At 46.7% G+C, this 12457-nt stretch overlaps 1 protein-coding gene across 2 annotated transcripts in view; it reads left to right on the top strand.

Annotated features, from left to right (window-relative positions):
* ARID1B (AT-rich interaction domain 1B) overlaps positions 1-12457 on the top strand; it is a 426086-nt gene that overhangs the window by 371534 nt on the left and 42095 nt on the right. For both annotated transcript variants that reach the window (XM_003797856.3, XM_003797857.3), the window contains exon 9: positions 12153-12298. In XM_003797856.3, coding sequence (XP_003797904.2) covers positions 12153-12298 — 146 coding nt within the window. The remainder of the gene's footprint in view (positions 1-12152; positions 12299-12457) is intronic.

The raw sequence follows: 12457 nt of genomic DNA, 5'->3' as shown, positions 1-12457 counted from the left end.
GATGAAGTCTTATCCATAGGTAGTGTATCAGGAGCACTGATGAAGTCTTATCCATAGGTAGTGTATCAGGAGCAGTCTGACTGTTGACACTGAAGTGGCTGAGTGTTGTGTAAGAGAATGCACCTGGCAGTCTCCCTCCACTCAGAGAGGCTTGGTCCCTTTACCAATGAAGTGAATGGATCTGGCTTATTGGGTATCCTTGGTGGCTTCTATCTCTGCTCCTGCACATCCCCCCCCCCCCACACCTTCCAACCACTGTTATTGAGGAGCATTTATAATTCATATCCCATGTTGCTGTTTAGCAGCAAGGCACTTTTCTGTTATTTTCCTCTGAAGCCAGTATGATGCGATTCTGCTGATGGACTGGAAGCCACTGATGTGGAAATACATTAATGGAGAGGGTCCATTAAAATGTCACAGAGAAGGGGCAAAAACTTCTAAATGTGTCAAGCCCTAGTTACGGTGGGGCACATCCATGCTTGGGGCAGTGAGTGTGTTAACCAGGAATTCAGCCCTTTGGATTTTGGACAATTAGGTTTTAACATAATAGCTATGATTTGAAAAGTCATGTTATTGAAAGACAAAGAGAGAAGATTTCAAAGGCTTAAGTGGAGAAGTAGAGTTTTTATTTCTGCAATTAAATGTAAGCCTTCGCATTATCATCTAAGTACTATGCTTTAATTTTTAGCCCCTTTTCCCTTCAAAATTCAGAATTTGAATGAAAATTATTATGTTGGTACTTTAAGATTATGATTTCAATTAAATCTTTTAGAGTTACTGAACTATTATGGAAGCCATAAAGTACATTTATAAATCTTCAATTCAAAAAGTAGTAAAACACTAATTCTAAAAGACTAAGAGAAGTATTTTTTTTTATTTTTTTAATGAGATTCAAGGAATCAGAGTGTGAAATGTGCTGCCAGCCTTTGATGGTCCTGAGTCCATGACGTGCCCTAACGCCTGGTGACTGCCCCTAGAGACTTCAGCACACGTAGTGCTCACCCCGGCCACAAGAGCCTGGTTTTTCTGCGACTCCCAAGGCAGCTCTCCCCTGAGGGTGGGTGTTTGAGATGCCGGCTGCTGAAGAGCACTGGGAAATGCAATAGGAAGAGGCAGGAAGCACAAATTCCAGCATCTTCTATTCCATATCCTTGGTGGTTGCTGGATGGGAAAGCACTGGGCAGGACTGGGGCTACTGGACGGAATCAGGAGAATTTAATGTCTGTGCCCTCAGGCTGGAGCAGTGGTGACGCAGAATCCTGTCTGTCTCCCTAAACCCACCCACCCCCCACCCCCCGCCTCCTGCATCCTCCCAGCCCTGGGTACCTGCCCTGACTCTGAAATGTTCAGACCCCTCTCCATACACACACACACACACACACACATAGCTGCCTCCTTCATTTAGAATTTCTTCTCTCCAGGGCTCACTCACAAAGACATGTGCAACAGGGGCATGAGGGTCTTTGCCCCCGTTTGCTTGACTTGGCCACTCAGCCCTATTAACATTTCTGTCCCCAAATTCCCACACACTCACATGAGACACGTGGAGGTTATCACATCCAGAGTCGGCATCACCGGCTACCCTCAGTGGCAGTGGGCAGCAGCCCACACAATGAATGGGTCCCAGTACCCAAGCCTGGGAAGGGGCAGGGCCATGGGGACCCTGTGTGTGTGTGTGTGGAGAGTAGTGGTGCCAGCTGCCAGGCTTTCAGGCTCCTCCCAAGGCTGGTAGATTTGTCTCAGCCCAGAATCTGATAAGCTCAACTGTGTTTGGGTCTGCAGGCATCAGGGAAGTTCATAAGTGGTGAGGAGGATATGGGCTGTGCGCTGATGTGTTCCCCATGGGGTGTGGCCCTCGGTGGCGATCTGGAGAGCTCAAGGGTGTGCGCGCATTCCCCAGACCCCTCGCGGGGCACTGCATCATAGTTGAGCAGCATCAAGGACAGTTCCTTTGTCTTTCTACTTCTGCCGTTACACAGGTTTAAAAAAAAACAAAAGACTCACTACCATAAACCTGTAAGGTTTGAGCCCTTGTTTTGAAACTCACACTGGATTACCTTTGATTGTTAAAATCCCTGCCTGCCTACACCCTGTCCTCCCCTCTCGGGGCAGAGGGTGTGCTGAGCAGCCTCCCCCGCAGACACGGATACCCTAACTGTGAACCCTGTTCTGCTTCACCTAGTTAGGGAACTGTGACCTAGGCTACCTTTAGCTCGGAAAGTCTGTCAGATTTTTAGGAGGATTTTTTGCAAATTAGAAGTTAGAGCCAGGTGTGGCAGCTTGAGCCTGTAACCCGAGCTTCTCAGGGTGGGAGGTGTGGCGGCTTGAGCCTGTAACCCGAGCTTCTCAGGGTGGGAGGATTGCTTGAGGCCAGGAGTTCAAGGCTGTAGTGAGCTATGAGCATGCCACTGCACTCAGCCTAGATGGCAGAGCAAGACCCTGTATCAAAAAATAAATAGATCAAATTATTATATTTCTGTTTTGTGGAACTATAGCCCTGGACAAGTACAGAGTATTACTGTGACATGCTACATGAGATGGAGAACTCAGGACCCACATTGTATTTTTTTTTTTTTTTTTTTGAGAGACAGAGCCTCAAGCTGTCCCCCTGGGTAGAGTGCTGTGGCATTACAGCTCACAGCAACCTCCAACTCCTGAGCTCAAGCGAGTCTCCTGTCTCCGCCTCCCAAGTAGCTGGGACCACAGGCGCCCACCACAACGCCCGGCTATTTTTTTGGTTGCAGCCGTCATTGTTGTTTGGCGGGTCCGGGCTGGGGATTCGAACCCGCCACCTTAGGTGTACGTGGCTGGCGCCTTAGCCGGTTGAGCTATAGGCGCTGAGCCCACATTGTATTTTTTAAGCTGACTTAACAGGTCCCCTAAGGTACAGGAAATACCTGAGTTCATGTAAGTTATATACATGTACACACTTCACTGTCTCCCACAACATCACTCAGATTAGCTCGTCAGAAGCCTCTGTCAAGCCCGTGTGCTTGTCTGAGTTACATGGCTGCCACCTCCAAGACCCCTGCTGCCCTCGCTCTGCTCCTGTGGCTGCTAGGGAGCCAGGCCCCCTGGGGACAAGCACCTCACTCTCCCCAACACCTTATAACACCTGGAAGGGGATTTCCTGGAATACAAGATGTGAATATTCCTCACCCTGAAAAGGACTAGCCCTCAATGGTACTGTGATCTCAAGATAAACTTCTTAAGTAAAGATCTTAACTATAAAACAATAGGAAGTTCCTTTCCTCCTCTGGGGAACATCTTGGCAGCTTTTTATTCATGTGATAGGGTCCCTTTTTTTTACCAGGCCAGGGAACCATGTCGTTTGCATCTGTCAGGAGTGAGTGGGATGTGTGTGGCCCCAGAATCCACAGAAGTCTGGGGTTTACCCCCTTTAGGAAAGAAACAGGCTTCAGGACCCCCCTTCTCCCCCAGCCCAGGGCTTTTGCCCACGCCATCTCTTTGAGGGACAGCCATGTGCTGGGAGTTAGCCAGGAGCCGCTGAAATCAAACTCTATGAACTGCACGGTGTTTTGGTTCATCGTGTATGATCGCCAGTAAATAGTCCATAATAACAGAACAGTTCACAACCCAAAACCAACTTTGAGAATGAGGACAACATCCTTAGTCGTCAGCAACCAAATTCACCCAGCCAGACGCTGTTCCTGCATTTTCTTCACACTCTGACAAGGAAGTCTCTCGCCCCAGAATCCTTGAGCTCTCTTTGTTCTCCTGGATGCTTAGAGAGAAAGCAAGGAGCAGTCAGCAGCCTTAAATCCACGGTTCCCAGCATGAAGGCAAGAAGGAAGCGCCGATGCGTGCTGCTTCAGTAGTGAGCGCCGGGAAGTAGTGACCGCACCATGGCTGGAACCTCTTGAAGACTGTGAAGTAGGAGCAGAAAGGGAGCAGGGTTTCTGGTGCCTCCAGCTTCTAAAAAATCCAGAATGGGATATGCAGCATCTCTGAGTGCTTGGTGGAAGTGTGGAGGCAACCAGGAGAGACGCTTTGGGGCCACAAGGCCCTGTGGGCAGTGCCACGTTGTTACAAGAACCCGTGCAGAGACGCGCCAGGGAGAAGCTCGGGTCTGAAGAGTTAAGGGCTGTCCGCTGAAACACTCACTCTTGGGTGTAGCTAACAAAGCTACTGCCTTTTTATTTAAAGGGTCTCTTTCATAAAGCTATTGAAACATAACATTTTTCTTTGCCCATTCTTAAAGGAAAAAAAAAAAACTTAAACATCAGTTACCAAAGGATTTGGGGAGTTCTCAGTGGAGAGCCGGAGACGGTTGCTCTGGCTTGTCTGTAGGCCTTTCACACTGAAGCTGCTGAAAGAGGTCACCGTCTGCAGCAGGGGGGATCTTAGAAGTCGCCACAAGTTTCATGAAGGGTGTCCCCGCATGGGGAAGGAAGGTGAACTGAAGCTGAAGCCCTCTGCTGTCCCGATGCGAGGGTCCACCTGCCTGCTCGCATTGCCCTGTGGGTCTTCAGGGGCAGGACCCCTGTGCACCTCTGAAGCCAAACCCACAATCTCCTCCAGTGTCATTTATTTTAGTGACTGCCCCGTTATCCTCTTATGCAAACTGGACACCTGGAAGACATCCTGGCACGATTTTTCTTTTCCCCACAGTATTTAATGCATCACCAAATCCGGTGTGACCTCCATGTTCTGCTCACTCCTCGGATTGTATTCCCACACCTGCTCCAAGGCGCCACCGGCCCCTCCTTGAGCTCTTGTAGTGGCCTTGTAACGGCAGGCCCTCCGTTCACTCTTCCTGTCTCCTGTGTGTTCTCTGTCCCTCTGTCAGAGAACAGTCACTTTAATGCCATTCCTCCCCCTGCACTCTCCTGTTGCTCTGGGATGAAGACCAAGCCTGTGTGTCTGCCTCCCCCACTCTCCCACCAAGCCCTTGGGGCTTCTGGGCAGGTCCTGCTTTTTCTGGAGGGAGGCCCCTGGATGCCCCAGGGCCCTGCACTTGGTGCTTCTCCTTCCTCTCCACCTGGGAATTCCCATTTGATCTCTCAGACCTGAGAGAAGGAGAAGGGATTCCTCAGGAAGGCCCACCCTCCCCTCTGGTGAGTGCACCTGCCATACGTCCTTGGTCCAGGCCTTTCTTCCTGCAGGACAGGCACTGCTCTGGCCGTCCCACTCTCCTTTCTGTCTTTGTGTTGGCCTGCGGCCATGCTCCCCTTTCCAATCTGCCTCCCACACCTGTCAGAGGACCCCTGTCTTGGGCACATGATTAGAACTACCAGCTAAGTACGAGGTATTTCTGATTACCTTCAGGAACTTGTAGACTACCTCCGTAAGCAGAAGGGGTGAAATCATGTTTGGTTTTTGTGATTATTTTCAACAGCACGTGGTTATATATTTTTACAGGTATCTACAGTCTCTAAGTCTGTGGTATTTTTGTTTGTTCTTGTCTCTTATTTAATGACACAAATGCCATTCACAGGATTGATTCCTACCCAGAGCCCCTGGCTTATTGAAATGATGCAGTTGTTGTTACAGGCTGACAATGGGTTAGCCGCCCCCAAACGTGCCTGGGGCCGGACAGCCTCACTGCCTGTTGTAATCATCTTGTTGTGGGAGCACATGTGGTGTTTCTCCCTCTTCACGTATTAGATTCTAAATAAGCTTGACCACATTTCTCTTCCTTAGTATTTCTTTGGAAGACTTAACTATGTAATTCCAGTTAGGGATGCTGGATACGTCTATGAAAAGAGTTTGTTTTTATAAAACATTTTAAATAGGGTGTCCTTTATGAGTCATATGTACAACTGGAGCTTTCCAAGGAAATAAAATAATACACTGAGAAACAAACTGGACCAGAATCGGGGCTTTTCAAGGTTTCAAATCCTGGTTCTGCTACCTGTCGGGTGAGGTGATGGTGCCAGATTTCTCCGTTACCCTAGCCTATTTGGTCAGTGGGCAGGCTTTCCCGGCACCACGGTCAGCGGCGGTCCATACAGACAACGCTGTTTGTGTCTGTCAGCCCTGCTCCGTTTCCCAGCAAGGTGTGTGTGCCTCACGTTCGTCCTGAATGGAACCCAGGAGTGACATTAGCTATAGACCTGCTAGAGCTCCCCTGAGCGTGGCTTCCCTGCCTGTGTCTACTGCTGGGACCTGTTAAGTGGCTTCCTTACGTGGTCTCTGTTTCTGCTGTCTGTCCCTGTCCTTCCCCAAAGAGCTCCATCAGAAGTCCATTTACATTTTAAATATACTCTCATACTTCACTGTCATTGTTGAGAAAAAATAGTGTGATTGCTAAAATGCTAAGGATTCAGTATGCTTTCTTAAAGCATCAAAACCTTACATAAACTTTGATTTTAAATTGTATTGTAGTTAACTTACAAAGCAGACATTTAGGCGTGCGTGTGTTTCATGGGAGTTCATAACTAGCGCTCTTCAGTGCAGGAGTCAGGCTGGGTGGGAGGCTGCGGCCCTCTCCCTACATCACACTGAGCCACTGGAAATGGTCACTTGAAAACTGGCATTTGCTTTGAGCCTCCCCCCTCCAAAGCCAGCAGTTGTAGGCAGATGAATATATAACATTTGCAAAATCTCTAAAGTGAATAAAAGGAGAATACATACAAGTGATTGGTGTGTTTGTGCAGCATGAGAAGCAGGAATGAGGAGGCTTTAGGGGACTGCATTTGCAGGCCCCACTTCTGAACGATTTGCTAGAAACAACCACTTTTTTGTCATAAAATGACAGGTCTTATATACTTCTAGTCTCAACCAGAAACCAATCTTCTGGCTGTACTACAGGTCAGCATGTTAGCAACAACCACCACATCACACTTTGCCATTTAAAAGGAGATGCATTGGCTCACACCTGTAATCCTAGCACTCTGGTAGACCAAAGTGGGTGGGTTCCCTCTGTTCAGGAGTTCGAGACCAGCCTGAGAAACACAGAGACCCTTGTCTCTACTAAAAATAGAAAAACTAGCTAGTCATTATGATGGGCATCTGTAGTCCCAGCTACTCAGGAGGCTGAAGCAAAAGGATCTCTTGAGATTGAGAATTTGAGGTTGCTATGAGCTAGGTTACCATCATATTCTACCCAGGGCACAGAGTGAGACTGAAAAAAATAAGTGAATAAAGGAGGAGACTGTGGTGTCCCATTGTAGGCCTGACCCAGGCAAGCATGAGCAGCAGCTGGTCAGCACCCTGGGGCCACCCCACAGTGCATGTCTACCTTAGCAGCCCATCACTGTAGATGTCTGCCCCATGACCCTCGAGATGGACGAGGCTTCCATTGCCACAGCCAGGGATTCAAGAGCTACAGAAGCAAGACAGTAGTAATTTATAACAAAAACTAAGCTTGTGGCCCCACCAGACACAACAGCCCAAAGGTCAGGGAGTACACTTTGTTTTTCCTGATCCAGCTTACATGTTCTGGTAGGGTTCTATATCAAAAATGTTCCCTTCATTTAGTTTACATTTTTGCCTAGTTTAGTTTTGTTGCTCCTGTTACCTTTTGAAAAAAGAAACGGTGCTTTACTTCTTCACTCTCCGAGTTCCATCTGGAGGGCTCCAGCCATGCTATGGTCAGAAACAATCGGTGAGAGCCACTGCCTCTGCCGCAACACTGCCCCTTAGCCTCCCTGCTGAGGTCGCCATGGTCCTAGGAATTGCATTCAGCCAAAACAAATAAGAAGCTTTTTCTATTGTGAGCCACAGAAATCCTCTTGCATCAGCAACACCACCTGTAATAAGTCATGGAGGGCCTAGGTTAGTGCAAGGGGTGCCATCTTATGATTCCTTCCACAAATCAATCATCTCTATTTCCAAAATGTAACAGAGTGCATTGCAAGCTTTCTTTCAGTATTACCTGCAGCTTGCTTGTTCCAAGTTGCCAATACTCTGGGCAGTAGTTTCTAAGCATTAATGGGTAGGATTTCTAATGCAGTGGCAAAGGGCTGGCACCTGTCCATCAGGTGGCTCCTGCTGTGCTCTGGCCACATGTGCCTCTGTTCCTAGGAGACATGTTCCCCTTTATGCTACCTCCTCACTTAGATGCCCAAGAGGCCAGCAGCGCACGGGAAACATGTAAAGTCCTCCTTCCTAGAAGCAGGTGTCTGGGGAGCTGTTGCTTTCCCTCTCCAGGAAGCCCAGAAAAACGCTAAGAGAGCACTGTTCTAGTTTACCAGCTTTCTACAAGTAAATATTTGTATACTGGACACATAGAAAGCTATCACAACTGGACACGGTGGCTCACGCCTGTAATCCTAGCACTCTGGGAGGCTGAAGCAGGTACTTAGGAATTTGAGACCAGACTGAGCAAGAGCCAGACCCCATCTCTAAAACCAGCTGGGTGTTGTGGCGGGCACCTGTAGTCCCTGCTACTCAGTAGGCTGAGGCAGGAAGATCTCTTGAAGCCAAGAATTTGAGGTCACTGTGAGCTATGATGCCATGGCACTCTACTGAGGGTGACTAAGTGAGACTCTGTCTAAAATGAAAGAGAGAGAGAGAAAGCTGTCATACAGTTGGCAGCCATGTGCCATTATATGCCATTGTACTTTGTCTCATCAAGTGTTTGAGGACCTTTAGAGAAAGTATCATATATTGGACTAATAGCTGGTTTTAGGAATTCTGTTTCTGCCACTTATTAACTGTTTGACTTCAGGCAAGTTACTAAACTTTCCTGAACCTGCTTTGTTTGTGTATGGTCGTAATTCCACTGTGCCTTCCCTAGGAATTTAACAAATTAAATGCATAAAGAACTTAGAAAACGCACCAGGCATATTGCAAGTACTTAATAAATTATTACTGCTACACGTATTATCATTATCAGCCCCTCGATGTACAGGTGTAAAAACCAAAGGTCCAGAGCTCAGTGCAGTGGCTCAGACCTACAATGCCAGCAGTTTGGGAGGCTGAGGCAGGAGAAATCACATGAGGCCCAGAGTTGTAGACCAGCTGGGGCAACATTGTGAGACCGTGACTCAGTTAAAAAAATTAGCTGGGCCTGGGGGTTCTCACCTATAATCTCAACTACTCCAGAGGCTAAGGTATGAGGATCACTTGAACCAAGAGTTTGAGATGACAGTCAGTTGTGATTGCACCACTGCAGTCCAGCCTGAGTGACAGAATGAGACTCTCTCTAAACAAAAAAACAACAGCAAAAAACCTGGGGACCAAAGAACCAAAGTTAACTTGTTCCCAGACATTGGAACCAGTGACAGAGTCAAGTACCCTTGCTTTTTAACTAGACTTTTTCAATTCTAGGTGTGATTTAATGGAGGACTGGCAACTGACATCCTACACATAGACCTTGAAATCTTTTGAGTTTTTGTTTTTATTAGGAATAATAAAAAATAAATAAATTTTTAAAAATCTGTAATATGTACCTTTTTTTTTTTTTTTTTTGGTGAGACGGAGTAGTGCCATGGCATCACACAGCAACCTCAAATTCTTGGGCTCAAGCGATCCTTTTCCCCAGCCTCCCAAGTTGCTAGGACTGCAGGTGCCTACCACAATACCTGGCTAGTTTTTCTATTTTTAGTAGAGATAGAGTCTCTGTCTTGCTCAGGCTGGTCTCAAACTCTTGAGCAAAAGTAGTCTATCCACCTCAGCCTCCCAGAGTGCTGGGATTACGGGTGTGAGCCACTGTGCCCAGCCTCATAAAGTACACCGTCATCTTTTTATGATTAAAGATGACAATGCTGACTTAGGGGAGAAATTGTAGATTAAAGTTAGATGGTCACTTTATTTAATAATCTGCCTGGTAGATTTTATATCCTGCTTCTCTTCACCTTAGTATAAACAGGTGTCTCAAGGAACCTTTAGTGTCTCATTCATGTTAGTAGTTATACTACATATGAAACTGAACTTCACAGAAGCTTAAAAAAGTGGCTGTGACTTTTTACAGTGATAAAAATGTTCTCTGAATTCATTCATTTAACATGAGAGTTATTTTAGTAACTCTCACCTGCAAGGATTCATTAGGTCCAGACCCTCCTCCCAGGAGCCTTACATGCCTAGATGAGCCAAGACATACCTACATTAACACAGGAAAGGAAGAACAGAGCTGAGGGAGGCACGGGTGAGGCACCTGTGGAGAGCGCAGGGCTGACTTCCGGGGAGACAGCCTTTGCGGGGAGGGTACAGAGTAGGTCCCAGATGGCTATGACTTGAAGTAGTGACTGACTTGGAAGTAATATTCCAGAAAGCACATCCTGCCCGTAAGTCAAGGTTCCTTTCAGTGATTCATGTGCTAAGAAATTGGAAGAATAGTTGCAACAGTGCCACTTTTGAAAGTTATAAGAATGCTAAATTGTCCCTCGTTTGAAGAAAACACCTCACTCAGGAGGGACATTTCTAAGGTGCTTGCGTTCACACCAAAAGTCTATAGGACAATGTCAGACCCTAACCGTACAGGACTGTGTTCATGCGTAGCATACAGCATATGTGTGTATTTGACTACCTAGAGAGTAATCAGAAGATGCCGATGATCTCAGGTCTGCCCTGGCTGAACTGCAGTGGGTGTCATAGTTCTGATTTAGCCGTCAGTGGTTATCCGAGCCAGACCCTCAGTGAACAGAGAATCAAAGGCTGAAGTCACACCCACTTCTTCCAGAGCCATTCTCACACCTAACAGTCTCAGCATTTCTGGAATGTTTCCAGTCCATCATTAAGTACTAGTTTCTATAGAATTTTCCTGAATAGTTTATCTAATATTTTAAAAAACACTTAAACCTTAGATGCTTTGATTTTTTTTTAAATGGTCCACATTTGAACTTTTGCTACAGGCTAGAAAGTTGAATCCACTGAAAACAAGTACCCCAAAAGGAGCAACATATTGGGAGTTTTTAAAGATAATGGGGTCTCACTCACTATGTTGCCAGTCTGGACTCCCAACTCCTGGGCTCCAGCAAGCCTCCCACCTCAGCCTCCTGAGTAGCTGGGACTACAGGCACAGGCCAGCACTCTGGTTTAGCATATTGGTTATTTCAAATTGCTTCTGTTAATCTTTTATAGAATCTCTTTTAAAAATGTTGACTGCGGTACTAAATGATAGTTTCATGGTGGTGGAGGAGGTTGTAATCGTAATTAATTTGGCAGGTAAGCAAAGTGTATGTGGATTTTCACCTCTCTTACTAGCTGTACTCCTAAGATTAAACAGTGCTAGCCAAAACTTTGAAAGGTTTTTTTTTAAAGTAGACTATTTACATAAGAAAAGCTTGACGTTTTTGCCACATTACCTTCATCTCTGCATTGTAATTTTCCTCTGGAGAACCAAAAGCCCGCGCAGACAAAACTCTCTCCCGCTCCCCTGTCTCATCCCATCACTGGCAGTCAGAGAAATGACATTGTAAGAAGTTGTCTCCCTCAGATCAAAGAATACCCTTCTCCTCTTTGCAAGGGTAAAGAGCTCGTCTCTCACAGAGCAAAGGACAAAACTAACAAGACTTCCGTCACCAAACAAGGACATCTTAAGTCTGCCTCGCTGTGGGGAGGGGCGACTTAGCACACTGGGGACACTGACAGGTGACCTCAGTGCCCTGCACTCTCCTGTAAGACAAAAGCCTCCCCCCCCCAACCAAAAAGCAGAAGTCTAATGTCTCCTATGTAATTTTAATATGGAAATTTGCAGGTTTTTAATGGAACTGAATTACAGAAGTTAAATGTGTTGAGGAGAGTTGGAAATGCTTTCTCCCTCATTTGTTATATCAGAAAATTTAGCCCAAAGAAGAAATATTTTTCAGAAGCACTCCCGCACTGCCCGCTTGTTTCTCACTCCTTGACTTCCCGTTTTTGATGTGAGGATACTAAGCAGTATTGATAGATCTTATGGAATACCAGAGTGGATTTTGCTTGCTTTTGTAATTCCTGTGCTTCTTCCAAGTTCCCCCTTCCTTGCTTCTATTCCTCTATGTAAATAATAACTTGGAAACACTTGACGTGATTAAAAATGTGTAATTTATTTATGGGATTTATATTATTTGGAATTTTTAAATAATGTCTTAAACATCACCTAGCAACAGAGTTCAGCCTCTCTCTCCAGGAAATAATCTATTCTAAGCAAATATGAAGAACAGCAGCCCCGCCCCTCACATGAGGCATCGGAGAAGTGACTGTGGGGCCCGAGACCGCTGGTGTGCATGGTCAGTGGGTGTGTGCTGTGCTCTCTCTCCCTGTAGGCAAGGCAGCTTCCCTGGCATGAACCAGAGTGGACTTATGGCTTCCAGCTCTCCCTACAGCCAGCCCATGAACAACAGCTCTGGCCTGATGAACACACAGGCGCCGCCATACAGCATGACGCCCACCATGGTGAACAGCTCGACAGGTAACCGGGGTGGTGCTGGGCTCCCAGGGGCCACCCTCTGCTCCCTCCCCTGTCTTCCCCTCAGGGAAGTTGCCCAGACAACTCACAAAGGCAGATCCATTGATGAAAATGGGAATAATGCCACTTTTCTGCTTCTTGGAAACTTGCTCCATCTACTCA

This window comes from Otolemur garnettii, unplaced genomic scaffold (assembly GCF_000181295.1).
Source record: "Otolemur garnettii isolate 467f Iridium unplaced genomic scaffold, OtoGar3 scaffold00126, whole genome shotgun sequence".
NCBI classification, from domain to species: domain Eukaryota; kingdom Metazoa; phylum Chordata; class Mammalia; order Primates; family Galagidae; genus Otolemur; species Otolemur garnettii.
The sequence above is the reverse complement of the archived record's forward strand: the minus strand, read 5'-3'. Positions and strand labels throughout refer to the sequence as shown.